General features: G+C 35.1%; 1 protein-coding gene across 1 annotated transcript; it reads left to right on the top strand.

The window, feature by feature from the left end:
• Positions 1 to 86: 86 nt before the first annotated feature.
• On the top strand, positions 87 to 17,668 carry LOC138330390 (glutamate receptor 4-like). Its single transcript, XM_069277981.1, has 12 exons — positions 87 to 224; positions 3,515 to 3,670; positions 4,627 to 4,806; positions 8,439 to 8,735; positions 9,157 to 9,350; positions 12,281 to 12,337; positions 13,537 to 13,779; positions 14,137 to 14,247; positions 15,103 to 15,228; positions 15,630 to 15,839; positions 16,240 to 17,051; positions 17,425 to 17,668. The coding sequence occupies exons 2-12, from the start codon at positions 3,526 to 3,528 to the stop codon at positions 17,567 to 17,569; spliced, it is 2,520 nt and encodes an 839-aa protein (XP_069134082.1). The 5' UTR covers positions 87 to 224; positions 3,515 to 3,525; the 3' UTR covers positions 17,570 to 17,668.
• Positions 17,669 to 18,023: the final 355 nt, after the last annotated feature.

Raw genomic sequence — 18,023 nt, 5'->3', positions numbered from 1 at the left:
GCACTCGATTATCCAATCCAACCTATTGGAGTTCTATCTGATATGTCCAGCATCAATAATGAAGCGGACTGCCGTCTGCTCACATGGGCAAACATTGGCGCTGTGCTTTTAGGAACGAGGAATGCACAATCGAATTGACGTGGAAAAGATGTAGATATCCTTGGTGGTTTTTTTTTATCTGACTGAGATTCTCCTTACATCTGCGAAAGAGTTTTCTACAACAGGTAAGAACATTTTTATCATTAATGTTTGCAAGTTCAACATATATTCACCATATTCAATTTTCTCCGTATTGCTGTTTCACATCATTCCATTATTATTTAGAATTAGAAAATTAAATTTTTCCCAAACGTACATTTACATGCTATGTATTTATCAAATGACATTATGTACATTGCAACTGAAAACTCTCATTACATCGTTGGATTCAGTGTCGTAACATTTTAAGCATGAACGATGTCTTAAGTCATAAAAACTTGATGACTTAGAACATCGTTAATGCTTACAATGTTACGACAAGTAAATTTGAATTAATCCTGATGGAAATATCATAACAAAATTTTACGAAAACCATGACACCATATTGTTGTATAGGATAGCATACAACGCCACGGCGTTGATCATTCAACGTTATTGAGTTAATGTAATTACAAACCCGTACAATTACGTAACGAAATCGTGATAAACTCGTTCTTAAAGCTGTTGACCAGGAGTCTTCATTGTTTCCAGTCAAAGGAACATGTTTAGAAATATTATTTACACAATTGCTTGGTATTCAACCACGTCGATATATAATTCATTTAACTTTGGAAAGACAAGGACTTGGGTAGAGAAGTCACAATGCGAGCACTACATAATAGCCTTTCTCGAGTAGGAGAGATATCGTACGACTTTCATTAACATTAGTCTCCAAATGTATTTGTTGGACATGAAAAAATTACATAATACGAAAGTTAACCTTATTATTTTGACGGAAATGGGAATAAAAGAAAGAGAGAATATTATCAACATTTCGCAGCATTAGAATGGAACTTTTTGATTACATGGAAATGACGCTACCTTGAACACAAGTTTTCGCTTATAAAGAGCAACAATATGAGATTAAATATCGCGACTTATTTCGTCTTTGTATTTTGTGAAGTGACTTGGACATGTAAATTAAGCATGTGAATTAGAGATAAATAACTTGTCAAACATCCTATGACTTCGCCCATTTAATATCATTGGTACCGAGGGAACAGTCAAATATCAATTTGATTAAAATCTTATATTGATATCCACGCTATTCCGATAAACCTACTCATTGTTACATCAATAGAGACATACGGAACTATTGCTCGAGGCCCAAGACCCAGTGCAATACTTACTTAGCATCTCTGCTACCGAGGGTCAATTATTTCACTGAAACAAAGTATTATTAACTGACTTTTTATCTAAATAACGGATGGTTTAAACAGAATATAATTATTAGAAATAATGAAATTTGTATTTATACGCTTAAATTGGGTCTCGAAGGGGGATACAACTGCGCACATTTTAGGCTCATACACCAGTACTTGGCATCAGTGCTACTGTTGTATAAATGGCAATAAACCAAGGAATAGCACACAGTCGTCTGCTCCTAGTTTGGACAAAATACAATAACCTCCCCCTACTATATAGTATATGTAATCGTATTTTTCCACGCCAGAAGCAGACGCCTGTGGATTAGCAGCATTTCCTGTGGTTTTCATGAAAACAGTCAAAATTATTGTATGTATCACTAGTGAAATATTTCAAGAGGTGAACTGTATTGGTGCTATACCGAGCAGGGCGTCTGTTGTGTCGTCATAACATAAGTTTGGCTTTGGTTTGTTTAATTTTACTATTAACAGTCAGGGTCACGTAGGGACATGCCGGGTTTGTTGGTGGAGGAAAGCCGGAGTACCCGGAGAAAAACCACCGACCAGCGGTCAGTACCTGGCAACTGCCCCACATGGAATTCGAACTCGCGTCCTATATGTGGAAGACTTGTGGTAATATGTCGGGACATCTTAACCACATACTACCGCGGCAAAAATATCCAGGACGAAATGTTGCGTCACTAGATTTTTCAACCTATTTTCGCTTTGAAATGTGGTAACACTTAAGTTTACTCGAATATAGTGAAGAGTTAGCACCATTAAAACACATCAATTACCAACAAAATGCATCAATTAAAGCTTTCGATTGATGTGATTTCGAGGAAACGAGGATCAATCGTAGCTTTATCTATATGTACAGTAAATTCAACAGACAACTGTCTGGTACATATATTTATATATTTCGTGGAAGTTAAGTGACCTAGTTAGAGTTCAAAAATATTACTCCTCTTTTAAACTTGCTAGGGATTAATTCTGAATCACATTAAGTTGAAGAAGAGTATTACCAGGTGATGATGTTAAATTGAGACTGAGCAATTTATCTTTGTTATCGAGCTTTGACGTTCTACATACAGCTTAATGCATTACTCGTGTTGTGCCATCAAACACCAAAGCGATATTCACATCAGTTATACGTTTCTGCAAAAACCACTTTCCTAGAAAGCATATGAAGTTCAACGGCGTGGTGAATGATGAATCGCTGGTATTTGCCATTATATATTGGTCGTTGATATAATAAAGTGATCATATGGGACACAGGTTTGGGGAATGTCAGAAAAACCCAATTATATTATTAGATATAAATCAGCATTAGTAAAATGTAACCATCACAGTTCGGGGAATGTAGTTCTTCATATTGACATGCATGTCATATTTGTCTGTATGCTGTATATCAATGTATAAAGACTAAATGTCAGGTATACTATACATCATTCTGCTTCAGAAACAATAGATTGGAATGGAGGATGTTTGCATTGAAAACGGAAAAAAAGATATTAAATAATTATTGATATACCAGAATTTTAAAATCAGGTTAGTTAGTGCATTGCGCTCAGTAAATTGAGTAGAACGAACTTTCGCCATTTGTCATTGTAATGCGAGGTGGGATATCTTGCTCGATATCTTTGACGACGAAGTGGGGTATCTTGCTCGATATCTTTGACGACGAAGTGGGGTATCTTGATCGATATCTTTGACGACGAAGTGGGGTATCTTGATCGATATCTTTGACGACGAAGTGGGGTATCTTGATCGATATCTTTTGATCGATATCTTTAACGAAGAAGTGGGGTATCTTGCTCGGTATCTTTTGCGATGTGTTTGAGTGTGGTAGAATAAGATCCTATTAGAGGAAAATTGAACAATACTACCAGGGAAAAAACCAACCCCTACCACCCCCCCCCCCCCAAAAAAAAAAAAACCAAAAAAAAACCCCAAACAAAAACAAAAAAGGTAACAAATTAACAAAGATAATATCTCCCAAAAGAGATGGGATCTATGTTGTAGAAAATCATAGACAAGTCCAGTATGTTGTGGACCAGGATTAAACGGACGATATCACAAATGACTATATATATGTTATTTGTTGTGTAATCTGAACTTAAACCTTTCAGGTAAAAGAGAAATGTTGAAGCCGACCACCCGATGTGTGTTCTATACACAATGGATACAGCTCGGTGTTGTCATGACCTTGGTATCATGGAGTCTGGGCAAAACATTGGAATGTATGCCTTCTTCTTCTGACCAGTCTCCATACACCTTTATAGTGGGTAAGTGAGTCATTAATTTACATAAATTTACTGTGTTTAACTGTTAAAGCAGGACCAAAAAGGAAAAAAATACGTAATTGGTGTCGCTGGTGGGACAAAATTTGGATACCTGCATCCTCGATACTCCAGGGGTTCCGATCACTTACGATCTCTACACCCCTGGACTATCTCATAGTAAAACTGGAGGCAACAGAATAGAACAGGCAACTTAGTCATTTGATGTAAATCAAAAGAGCCGTATAACGGTACACTGTGGTTGACTCTGTGGCTTTGATGTTAGGCGTCGCTCTCTCTGTAGTCTTCAAATGAAATATTTGCTAGCCCGTGATTGGTCAAATGTTTTCCGCTGAGCTGCCTTCAATTTCAGTGTGAGATAGTCCAGGGGTGTAGAGATCGTAAGTGATCGGAAGCCCTGGAGTATCGAGGATGGGATACCTGTAGAACAACGTGAATGTACTACAACTTTGCCATTGTCATCCTCGATACTCCAGGGGTTACTTCACTGCCGTTATATCCCACAGTAATAGTTGTCCTTGGCATGTCGATGATGGATTATTTGTGGACTCTGTGGGTTTTTCAGAAAGGATAAGCATCTACACTATTTTTTTATTTTCAACATTGCTGTGAAATATTCAGCAAATGTGGTGTTATTATACAGCTTATACCACTGAAAGAGATAATTACCAAAACGTCATTATACTATTGAAGGCGTATTTCAATAATGAAATTCGCATCCATGAAATCATCACCTTACTACCCCTCTCCCCCAGTACAGTAACCCATTCACCGCTGAAGACGCATTTAGATTCTTCTAGATCAAAGCTTGGAATAGTCCATTTTAGAATTTTAGGGGTGAATGAGTAAAACATAACAAAGTTGCCTCGAAGTTTTTCAGTCCACCCAACCGTGCTACTTCACGCCATATTTTACTTGTTGAAATATTTCTGTTTATGTAGGTGTGCTGAGTTCAAACCGAGGACGTTCCTTTCAGAATTTTGTGACAGCCAACATCAAGAATAATGAGACAGCCGTACAGAACTGCTTCATGCCGCCATACATCGTCATTATGGACATCGATCGTGACCTGATGATCCCTCGCTCAGGGTGGACAAAAATTATAGACATGATGGAGTCACGTGAGTAAATCAATAATGAATGATATCAGTCCAATGATAACGGTATCCGGGAAAAATGTATACGGTAGAAAATGCAGTCTTCGTTTGGTAGGAACTTTCCTATCCTCGAGAGTTCAGAGGTTACTTCCACTGTCGTTATATCCACCCCTGGAGTATACCATAGTTAAAATGAAGACATCTCAGGAGAAGAAAACTGACCAGTCACAGGTCTGCAGATTTAGATATTTCCATTGACGATAACAGGGAGAGCGATGCTTAACTTTAAAGCAACACAGTGTACTATTCGATTGTTTTGATGTTGTTTTGATGTAAATCTAAGGACCAAACAACCTACTGATTTGTTTTCGAATATAAAGGCTTCAGTTTTGCTATGACATTTCGAGAGGGATTTAACAACAGTGATAGTAACCCCTGTGGTATAGAGGATGGAACGTTCCAGACCCAACAGTTTTGTGATACGTGTAGAGTTACTATTATGTAATTGGTCGATGTTTCTGCTGATCAATTAATTTTTTAAAGAAACTTCCATGAGCATTTCATGCAGATTTCTATTTATTTTTTATATACTTTAAGCATGAAACGTAAGCTGAAGTTGTAGCCATGTATCCTCGTTTTTGATTGGCCGAGTTTGTCCACCAATGAAACTATCAGGATCATGTAAATTTTAAACCATATTGTAGAAGGCTTGCATAACCGATAATGTGAAATAAAACCACTACCAAATCGAAAATAAAAACTATAACAATTAACAAAAAAAATGAACAAATATACACTGATAAAATGCCAAAACCAACAAATCAGAATAGTTTAATTGTAAAACAAACTGTATGAATATTAACAGCCCACACAATATAACAAAAACTAATTTCATTGCATTTAATAGCATGTAGTTTTTCAGTTTATTTCAAAACATTTAGTTTCATTTCAAATAGAGTATTTTTTTATTATATGAACATGTTTTGTGTATTTGTTATGTAGATGACAAGCCAATTCTGAGTACAAAAAAAGTTTATAATAGAGTTTTTATTGTATTTAACATTATTAAAATTAGTCTAAACGAAGGTGTATATTTCACGCTAAAATGAATGAATTAATTGACCAGCATCATGTAGCATTCAGATATCATGCTGATGACAATAGATGATTCTGCACAACATGTTCACAATTGTCATATACATGTAGTTTATATAGCCGTTTATTCCTGCAATATTAATGCTGTAGTTTTCCTTTATAAACAATTACGTGTAATTTTTACTTTTATTATAGCTGTTTCCAAATTGAAGCAAACCAATTAACTGCGGTTCGTGTGAGTGATTAAAGTATTAATGATGACATCGGAAAATCTGTCTATCCTGGGAACAATAATTAAAGAGGATTTCAACAATAAATCAATACGGTTGTCAATAAAGTGATATTTAATACCGGTGTATCCTATGACATGATGTAAAACTTTCAGATATCACATTACTTGCGTAATGATAGTGGAATAATATAATTTTTAATTCCAAACATTGACGTTGTATCATGCATGTTGCTGTACCCATAAATTACTACGCTGATTAAAATTTCTTCATTAAGTAAAACTGTTCAAGTTAATCAACGCTCTATATCTTCCATTTCTTGATATTATTTTGATCTGCAATTAGTCGTTTTAAATACAAATACCAGTTATTTGAATATATTTTCTTATTTTATTACTGTTCAGCTAATGTTAAATCTGACGTACTGGTCAATCAAAGATTTCCGGGTTTTGGTGTTGAGGACAAAGAAAAATCATCGACCTACGTGCAATAGTTAACACATATTTTCGTTGCCGTCGAATTCGTGACTAAGACAAAAGCAAGAGTATAACGTCAGCAAAGTTCACACCTCTAAACAAGATATGATTTGCAAAATGTTTATGAAAGTTTATGAAGGTATTGAAACTACAAACGGCATTTACTTTTTTGCATATATCTGGGAAGTTCGTTCTAATTGCAGCATTGACAAGTTTTTATTTTTACCTTTTTATCTAGTTGATTTGCAGCGTATGCTTGAATGTCCATATCAAACAAAACCACATCTGTAAAGAGTTAATTAAAATTTCATTGATATGTGTTCGACAGATATTCACGTTACATTGATAGGACTGGTATTGATACGCTGGTTATCGAGAATACGTCACTATCAATTTTAATATTATGCATGAAAACACAAAAATAGGCAAAACGCTTCCATAACACATGCAAAAATTATGTAACTCGATATATTGCATGACATGCTGGTATTGATAATAATCAAGGACGATACATTTGGATTTCTATATACTCAAATACCTCAGACAATGACCCGTAAAATCCTCTATTTACTTTGATCTTTTTTATATTGAATGCCCATATTGTATTAATTTTTTAAAAATGTTAGATATTAATTACTATTTTTCCAAACGAAGTCATATTTTAGTGTTGTTATGAACTACGCAAAATCTACTTGTATACAAAGAATGGCCCAAATTTCAGTCAGATAAAAGTATTATCAAATTATTTATTTTGTAACATCACATGATCTGAAAGGAAATACTCAAGTAAGGTGTTCACACTTCACGGAATAGTTTGGCCTGTACAATATTTATAAATGCGTTTTCATTGTATGGTGTTATTTTATATGGTTATTATAGGAGTGTGCCAGAGCGAAACATAAAACCATATTAATATCTGTATATTGTTATTGTCATGGACTTGTAAAACTACTGCTAGCCACATGATACCTTCTTATAACATCTCAACACAATTATTCTGTGAAAGAAAGAGTTCAATCTACGTCAGAAATATTTTACGCCTAGCACAACATTCATTTTTCATGGAGTGTAAACCTTTGATATTATACTTTTTTTCATACAGAATTATTTGCCCTTGTGGAAATGGATCGATTATTACGTCATGTTTTTGTGAGTAAAACGTTATATTTGTCAGCAATTTCTCCCATGGTACATTGCGGTACCCACATTTCACATTGAATGTGGGGCCTCATTGAACTCTGAGAGAGCGTGATTTGGCAAAGAAAAAGACGTATTTTCTGCCACAAAATAATGACGTCACAAACGACAAAAAATGAGTTAACTGTGTAATATACAAAGACGGAATCTGAATTCTTCCATGGCTAATGATCTGACTTATAATGCATATACAGACTGGTTAGATGTCCCAACAAATCAACACTAGCACATCTTTAGGTCACAAGTTATATTACTATTTGAGATAGTTGCCAGGTACTGATTAGGATACTACGATTATCTTCAACCATCAAACCTGACACATACTTAAATGAACTAAGCAAACCAAACCAAACTAAGTCAAGCGTCTAATATGACAGTAGATAAATTGGGAATAATACTGTATAATTGTTAAATTTCGCGATTTCCTGTTTGGAATTGAAATCCATCTCTTTTGAAAAATTCCGCGAGGTATCAAATTTCGCGAGTTTAGCAAAATTCAATTTTTGAATATTTGCAACTATACAGTATGATTTCCCCATAAATAGGTTTAATTGACATTTATTCTACCATAACTTCGATCGACCATTGGCCATTATAGGAATCTGTCTAATGTTTTGAGTTTACAATTCATCCTGTTTTGTTCTTTTCTTACTAACAGAGGTGGATGACCAAGCAAACTTGGGCAGTGAGTACGGACTGACTGTTGTGATTGGTCCATTCTATACAAACATGGCCATGATTCTTCAGATGGTCGGCATCCCCTACATCGTCACAGATTACAAGGGTTTTGATTGGGTGGATAGTAATCGCGTGACAGACTCCGTCCAATGGCATTCTGTGATAGAAATGAGGCCTGCTGCGTCAGAAATTAACTTGGCCGTCGTGGATCTGTGTAAGGCGGAGAACTGGACAAGTGTCGTGGTCGTGTTGCCCGATAATCCAAGGGAAAATCAAGGTCTGTCTGGATGTATTTTTCTTTTCTGTTGTAAAAATAAGCAATATGCAATTGAAAACAATTCGAGATTCATTGAATTATGCCATTTTCCTTGTGTTCTTTTTCAAATTGTTTGGGAAGAAATGATACAGGTGATCTAGTTCTTCAAAAGATCACTTAATCATAAACAAATATTTAGAAAAAGTTCTTGTAGAGCAAGTCATTATAGTAAACAAAGCCTTGTAATAACTTCTATAACGTCTTAAAGAACGTATTTAAAGAAATAAACACAAACGCGCACACATTTTTGAACTAAGACACCAATTTTATTTAAGCAAATTCAATAAGTAAAAAACGTAGTTTCTTTTGTTTTCGCTTTGATTGAGTGTTTGATTAAGCCAATATTTTATTTACCTTCATACAACTGTATTCTTATTTTTAGAATGCAAGGACTTAGTGAAGCAGATGATACGGAGTCATATCTCTCCGATTCCTTACGCAGTCAGCTTGGGCGACAAAACCAGCAACCAGACACGGGATGTCCTCAGAAACGCCCAGATGCTCGAACAACGCGTGGTGCTCACGTGCAGTCCACGCGACGAAAAGGACAAACTCATTGAAACAGTCCTAAATGAGGTTTGTTCTTTAATATTTTCCAGCTTTTCATTTAGGAATAGATTAGAATATACTGATTTTCATGTTTTGTTTTGTTTTGTTTATTTATTTATTTATTTATTTATTTATTTATTTGCGTATTTGGGTTATTACAATGTAAGATCAGGCATATTCAGTGGTTGTCTTTGCTTAGCAAGCTCTTTCAATTCAACATTTAAAGAAAGCATGGATAATTCCATTTTAACATTATCTCAAACAATCATTAATTGGCTATAAAATGAATATTTGCATTGCGTTAGACTACGTCGAGGAACCAGTATAACTTTCAAACATGATCAATTGTAACTTGCTTGGTGAGAGCAAAAGTCTTAATTCTCTTATCTGCCACCGTTAGATTTTCGACGTCGTATGACGCTATATATTTTGAATTTATGTATTTCTAAATCAAGTGGTGATAACCTCTAGACATACTGAGAAATACGTCATATAGCTATAAATACGTCATCTAGCTATAAATACGTCATATTCCTATAAATACGTCATATTCCTATAAATACGTCATATAGCTATAAATACGTCATATAGCTATAAATACGTCATATTCCTATAAATACGTCATATAGCTATAAATACGTCATATTGCTATAAATACGTCATATTGCTATAAATACGTCATATAGCTATAAATACGTCATATTCCTTTGAATACGTCATATTCATTTAAATGCGTCATATTGCTATAAATAATTTCATATGCTATAAATACGTATTCATATTCATATTGACTATAAATATGTCATATTGCTATAAATACGTCATATAGCTATAAATATAATATAATATTTAAATCGTCATATAGCTATAAATAATTCATATGCTATAAATATGTCATATTGCTATAAATATGTCATATTGCTATAAATACGTCATATTCCTTTAAATACGTAATATTGCTATAAATACGTCATATTGCTATAAATACTTCATATTGCTATAAATACGTCATATTGGTATAAATACGTCATATAGCTATAAATACGTCATATTGCAATAAATACTTCATATTGCTATAAATACGTCATATTGCTATAAATACGTCATATTCCTTTAAATACGTCATATTCCTTTAAATACGTCATATAGCTATAAATACGTCATATTGCTATAAATACGTCATATTGCTATAAATACTTCATATAGCTATTAATACGTCATATAGCTATAAATACATCATATTCCTTTAAATACGTCATATTGCTATAAATACGTCATATTCCTATATTTACATTTTCGTTTTCACTTTCCTATATAACCTTACAAACCGGGCAATCGTTTACACTTGCGTAAACGCAGAGGGGCTGCTGCGCAAGAACACAAACCAAAACACTGACTTCCGCCCTTATGTGAATGCGCATCAGGTTAGGCTAAAATATATACCATAACAAGGGTTCGATATCAACATCAGTTTGAATGCAATGGGAAGCATTGTATTAATATTAAAAAATGAAAAAATGAAAACATATGGAATAAATGGATTAAAAAGTCATATTGCTATAAATACGTCATATTGCTATTATTACGTCATATTGCTATTAATACGTCATATTCCTTTAAATACGTCACATAGCTATACTTCATATAGCTATAAATACGTCATATTGCAATAAATACTTCATATTGCTATAAATACGTCATATTGCTATAAATACGTCATATTCCTTTAAATACGTCATATAGCTATAAATACGTCATATTGCTATAAATACTTCATATAGCTATTAATACGTCATGTAGCGATAAATACACCATATTCCTTTAAATACGTTATATTCCTTTAAATACGTCATATAGCTATAAATACGTCATATTGCTATAAATACGTCATATTGCTATAAATACTTAAGTTCATATAGCTATTAATACGTCATATAGCTATAAATACATCATATTCCTTTAAATATGTCATATTCCTTTAAATACGTCATATTGCTATAAATACGTCATCTTGCTATAGATACGTCATATTGCTATAAATACGTCATATTCCTATATTTACATTTTCGTTTTCACTTTCCTATATAACCTTACTAACCGGGCAATCGTTTACACTTGCGTAAACGCAGAGGGGCTGCTGCGCAAGAACACAAACCAAAACACTGACTTCCGCCCTTATGTGAATGCGCATCAGGTTAGGCTAAAATATATGCCATTACAAGGGTTCGATATCAACATCAGTTTGAATGCAATGGGAAGCATTGTGTTAATATTAAAAAATGAAAAAAATGAAAACATATGGAATAAATGGATGAAAAACGATAAAGTTATTGTGGAACTATATTTTATTTACTCCCGGAACTTGTTCCCGCCAAATTGGAGCCTGCTGTTTCGCGATTCCATCAATTACTCAAGCTGTTACATCAATTGTTTAATGTTGAAAGATCGAAGGTTCATTTCACCAGAACACTAAATTTAAATGAAAAGGTCGGTCGAAATGTAAATATAAAGAATGTTTTTAATTTTTTGTTGTTTACTAGTGTGTAAACTGCATTTTTTGTAAATATATTTCAACATGACGCGCTGACGTGCGTCATTTATAATATATATACAAAAATGCAGTTTACACACCAGTAAACAACAAAAAATAAAAATCATTCCTTAAATAAATACATCATATAGCTATTAATACGTCATATAGCTATTAATACGTCATATAGCTATTAATACGTCATATTCCTATAAATACATCATATAGCTATTAATACGTCATATTCCTATAAATACATCATATAGCTATTAATACGTCATATAGCTATTAATACGTCATATTCCTATAAATACATCATATAGCTATTAATACGTCATATCCTATAAATACATCATATAGATATTAATACGTCATATTGCAATTCCAAAGTCAACATTTTCACACGTTGTTTTGTTTTTGTTAACAGGCCATGTCGTTTGGTCTCCTGGGGGATAAGAATAACGTCTTCATCCTGTTAGATACAGTAAGTCTGTTAAAGATGCTCCACCACTGACAAATGATATTTTTTCACTATAAAAAACTGGAGCATACGATTTAGTATTTTTCTCCAGTTACAAAAGTTACTTACTTTACACCATTACCACCATTGAAAAGTTTGAGCTTCTAATTTTACTTCAAGTTAAAAATATGAAAAATATTTATTTGCATCCCGAAAAAATTCCGAGACACTATATCCTATATGGAATGAAGTACTGATTGCGCATGCACCAAAGGCGAAATAAATTATTTTATATTATTTTTTGTGTTAATTAGGCATATATATACACAATTAAACACCAATTATTGTTCAAATGATTAACATCATTTATGCTCTGTCGGCGGTGGAGCATCTTTACTGAATACTTAGCTAGCTACTTGGTCTAAATTCTAATTAAATTCAATGTTTTTGATAGATATTGGCGTAGGGTGTACTTTGCTCCAAAGATGATGAAGATGTTTGACCATTATTGTAAATATTTACAATATATCACTACAAGCCGGAAGGACTTTCATTGATGTTAAACTCATCACAAGCTGATGAGATGGTAACGTTAAATTTGATATACAAGATGTATTATTCCCCCTCTCTCACGTCACAATGTTCTTCTTTTAATTAGCGACAAATGTTTTTCTATAAATTCCATAAAAATGCCAAATGATAAAGGCCCACTACCTTTCCGGAGCAAAACATTAAGGTTTCTTTAAAAACATTAATAACATAAGAAAATATATAGCAATGGCCTAAGATGAGGTTACAACACCAAACATATACAAGATTTCCTGTGTAATATATCATAACAGTGGAAAGCCATTTCGCTGTTTTGATTTCTGACGCAGTGATAGTCAACTACCGTGCAGTATTTTGGTCGACGGCAGGAAACAAAATCCACATTAAATTTATTATATGAAATTGTTCAAAAGGTGATGATACGTGTAGTATTAGCGGTAAGCTAAAAACTTTTACGACTCTACTGAATTAACGATCTAGTTTTACATTCTTATTTAAAAAAAATTAAAAGCCGTCTTGGAAAGGTAGTGGGCCTTTTCATTCAGAACATCTTATTTATGATTGTTTTTTAAACTGTTCTTTTAAATGTTTGAATTCATCCATTGCTAGTCATTATATTTTTGCTTTAATACGACAAAATACCCGTTGAAATCATGCTATTTTTCTCCACAAAGTCAATGTACCTTGAGCCTCTGAAGGAAATGAATATGTACCGGAAGGGGCTTTACGCCGTCAAGTGCCGCCTGTTGGCCTTCCGGTATACTTTTAATAACGTCAACTTGACGAGCAGTCAGGAAGCGACAGCCACAGACGCTGCCGAGTTGGTGAGCAGAGCACAAACGCGGTACCTCGAAATGTCAAATGGCTACTTCGACCCTGTCTTCTCTAAGGCGCGTTTTCTGGACGCAATTCGTCAGGTAATAAAATAAAATGTGAAGTTAAAGATTGTAAACCATTTATTTCTTCATAAACTTTCAAATCCATTCATTTCTTGGATGTTTATAGATTTTCGTTGTTCCAATAACATAAGACAATTTTTATGTTAATTTTGATATCTTTCTAAATCTGGTAGTTCTTATAAATCCTATGTTTGACGGGGTAATAATTTTTCTTCCGCAGTTTCACGCTCATTTCTTTCTTAAATGTTTAAGCCTGCACCAGTGTATCGATACTTTAAAGAAAAAAAGGATCTATCGTCAGCTTGATCCTTTTAATCATTGTTATAACGCTTATAAAGTATGATTGTCGAGATAATGGGCGTTGCTTTTCACCAGGTAACCTTCGATTCGCCACTGACAGGTCATGTGCAATTTGACAACGAAGGAAAGCGCGTGAATTACACATTACGACTGATAAATCACGGTGGGATGGGCCTCTTTCAGCCGGTGAGTAACACATACTTATCTAATATCATATTGGTAAATCTATGGTAAACTATGGTACAGTAACAAATATGATAATTTAGTATGATTATGTGCTGAGGAGCTCTGAGCATTAAGGGAGTGGGACGACTGGTTTGCCCGTTGTCAGTATGATGTGATCTGGTGGGATGTATTGCTTGGTGTCTTCGGCAGCGTGTTTCAGAGTTATTGCACTATTAAAATGGCAAGAGTTCCACTATGCAAGGAAATACAAAACGAATATACCGCAGTCTCCAAAAACATGCACTTCACACTTGGAGGCCGTCCTTACATGGCTCTGGCTATTAAATGGGACATTAATGATTCAAGCAAACAATCTAACAAATAAATGTTGAGAAGATTAACTCCCTTTGATAACAATATGCAGCCTTCTAATAACACACATTAAGTCAACAAATTTTCATGAATTTCGTTTCGTTTTTGTTCCCAAAGCAAACTATTATAACGCCTCAAGAACAAAAGCGAGGAAAAAAAGGCCTTCAAATTATTTTTGGGTTTGTTATTTGGTGTGCTTAATGTAATCGGTTTTTCTAGTTTGAAGGTACGGTTTCGGAATTGCATACGTGGGAACACTGGTGTTCGCTAGGTAATACCGACGTATATTAAGATATCTGAGAGTTGCAATTCCTTTTGCGCCCTCGTATACGTCTTGTAATTCCTCTTCATGCAAGGTGTTGTTTTCATTTGTCGATATTTATTAGATTTTATTTTACGACCATGACTGTGTTTCTCGTCGTGATTTATGCTGTCCTGTTTGCTTTAAGATACTCTTGTGATTACAAGCAGTTGACGCATTCCGTCTTCCCATTCATTATCTAGGTTGGACAATGGAATCCTGCCGGCTCCAGTATCCATGAACGACTCAATCTGAGCAAGTCGGGTAACGACGGAGACCAGGCCAAAGGAAGCATCTTCGACAATGTCCTCAAAGTCGTAGTGGTCGTCGTACGTATGTCCCTAAAGACTCCTCGATATCCTAGGGATTACTATTACTGTCGTAATGTCATAATATTGCTGCATAAACCCCTTCGTCCACGACCCAATGGTTAAATAGTGTTTTGTGTCGTATTCTTCCAGTTAGCTATTGTGGCCGTGAGTTTAAGGTGCAGCTAGAACAGGATGATGGCCAAGTCAAGTTAGGGGCTTGTCATAGGCTGCGGGTTTTGTGTGTGTGTGTGTTTTTTTTTTTTTTGTTGTAATCTCGTGCTTTATCAACTACAAAAGGCTGACACGTTAATCAAAATTATAGCTGCCAATAATCATATAAAAAATGATGATGTATATAAATAATTTGAAAACAAACACATCTCAAACAGAATGAAAACAACAACTTATTTCGTTTTCAGGAAGAACCATTTGTTATTCGAAAGGTAGGTCGGAATGGACATCAATACGAAGGCAACGATCGTTACGAGGGTTTTACTATAGACATCTTGCGGCAGTTGGCCAATGTTCTGCAGCTCAAGTACGAAATCTATGAGAGTCCAGACAACTTCTACGGAGCAGAGAATGCCAATGGTTCGTGGAATGGCATGGTGCAGGAAGTACTCTCAGGGGTTAGTATCAGCTGACGATCTATTCCTAAACAATTATAATTATTAGACGAAAGCTTCCAATTTTCAAAAGCAGTGATCACTTTACAAGTACAAACTGGTTTTTACCGATTAAGATCAAGTTTCAAATATTTGCTGTTGCCGCTTTCCATTATTTTCATATTTGTTTAAAAACACCATTGACAGATAAAAAGGCCAAAACTGTCGGGATGCACTAGATGGGAATGTACTAGGCTATGGACGCTCATCTGGTCTCAAGCAGGCCCAGGTGGCCGTCCATTACCTAATATACTCCCATTTGGTTTACATAGCGTAAACAAAAACCTAGAAGTAGAATGGAAATATATTTACATTAAAAAATCATGTTTTGTTGTATTCAAGAACTTATACATTACTTTTGTAGAATGCACACATGGGGATGGGGGCAATTTCTATCACGTCCTCGAGAGAAAAGGTTATAGATTTTAGTCTTGGAGTGATCAGTACAGGAGTCAACATGCTCATCAAGAAACCAAAGGAGGCAAAGACAATCTTCCAGTTCATGGAGCCGTTCTCTCTCAATCTGTGGTTAGCAATCATAGGGGCGTCATTTGTGGTATCTGTGATTTTATTTATTTTGGACTACAGCAGTATCGAAAGACAGTTCACTGTTAAGGAGACGTTGTGGTTTTCTATTGGTACACTACTCATGCGCGGCACGGACTTCTCGCCACGGCCTACGTCACAGAGAATCGTCACGGCTGGGTTCACATTCTTCGTTTTGATCACAGTTAGCACGTACACCGCTAATATGGCGGCTTTTCTTACAACAACAAACCTGGAACAGCCTGTGACGTCATTGGAACAGTTAGCAGAGAGGAGCGACATTGAATGCGGAACAATTGATAAATCGGCGACAATGAAATTTCTACAGGACGGCAGTAAACAGGTTTATAAGGAAATCTGGCAGAAAATCCGCGAATCTGAGTACGGATTGGTGGAGAATTCTTCTGTAGGACGACAGAGGGTGGAACAGGGACACTATGCTTTCATATTTGATTACCTCATCAACCTCTACTCGGAAAAGAACTATTGCGAGACCAAAATGGTGGGGATACCAGTTCGACTACAGGAACACGGGATCGTCCTACCAGCCGGAGCATCCTATAAAACTAAAATCAATATCGGTTTACTACAACTTAAGGAACAGAATTACATTCGAGACATGCAGAAAAAGTAAGTTCACTAAGATATATACTTCAAACAATATTAATATAATTATATAGGCATTTTCATTTTTTATCAAGATTACTAGAATGCGTTTTTCTTAACATTTTCTCTAAAAGTATGGTTTGTGTGGGTGAAGTTGGCAGGGTACGCATTGTACTAGTCACCGAAAAGTCATACATAAAATGTTATCTGGGTTTGTAACACTATTATTACATAAAAAGATACATTGTATGATAGGAAAGAAACTTCTGAATAAAGTTGTGAGAACAAAAAGTTCAAAAAGATCTATTTTTCAAAATATTTGTTTGCATGATTGCATTCTTGATATCTTTAAATTTATTATGCACGGTCTTTTGTATGTTTTATTCTTTCCTTACAGGTGGTGGGATAACAAACGTAAATGTGACAGTGAAACTTCCGGTAGATCGTCTACACAAGTCGAGTTTTCCATTGGTCACATGGCTGGTGTTTTCATTGTGGGCGGTTTTGGCATGGCTTGCTCTGTGGCATTTTTCCTCTCTTAAGAAGTTTTATGTGCTTGCAAGGAATGATGAAAAGGAAAAGATGCCGGAGAGTGTGCTATTGGATAGTTCACAAAAGTTACCTGGAGACATGTTATAAAAACACTCAGCGGAGCTTAGATTCAGTTAAATCGTACAACCAAAATTATGCAGCTCGTTAAGATGTGATGAAAATGTATGCTTTGGTCACAACCCCTCCCGGATATCTCGGATATCGGCCGATCATTGTGACCATAGCATTACACTGCGTTATTTATAAGACATTGTATACAGTTTATATGGCACCCCATCCTCGATACTCCAGGGATTCCGATCACTTACGATCTGTGCACCCCTGGACTATCTCATAGTACAATTGGTGGCAGCTCAGGAGAAAACATCTGAACCAATCACAGGCCTGCAAAGATTTCCTTTGAAGACTACAGAGAGAGCGACGCCTAACACCAAAGCCACACAG

This window comes from Argopecten irradians, chromosome 8, assembly GCF_041381155.1.
Source record: "Argopecten irradians isolate NY chromosome 8, Ai_NY, whole genome shotgun sequence".
In the NCBI taxonomy this organism is placed as follows: Eukaryota; Metazoa; Mollusca; class Bivalvia; order Pectinida; family Pectinidae; genus Argopecten; species Argopecten irradians.
The sequence above is the reverse complement of the archived record's forward strand: the minus strand, read 5'-3'. Positions and strand labels throughout refer to the sequence as shown.

What these genes read in the sequence shown, in the direction of transcription:
- LOC138330390 (XM_069277981.1), top strand. Translation starts at nt 3,526, where the DNA reads ATGTTGAAGCCGACCACCCGATGTGTGTTCTATACACAATGGATACAG. An exon ending in TAATCCAAGGGAAAATCAAG is followed by an intron (nt 8,736 to 9,156) that starts GTCTGTCTGGAT and finishes TCTTATTTTTAG; the next exon opens with AATGCAAGGACTTAGTGAAG. An exon ending in TGCAGGAAGTACTCTCAGGG is followed by an intron (nt 15,840 to 16,239) that starts GTTAGTATCAGC and finishes TTACTTTTGTAG; the next exon opens with AATGCACACATGGGGATGGG.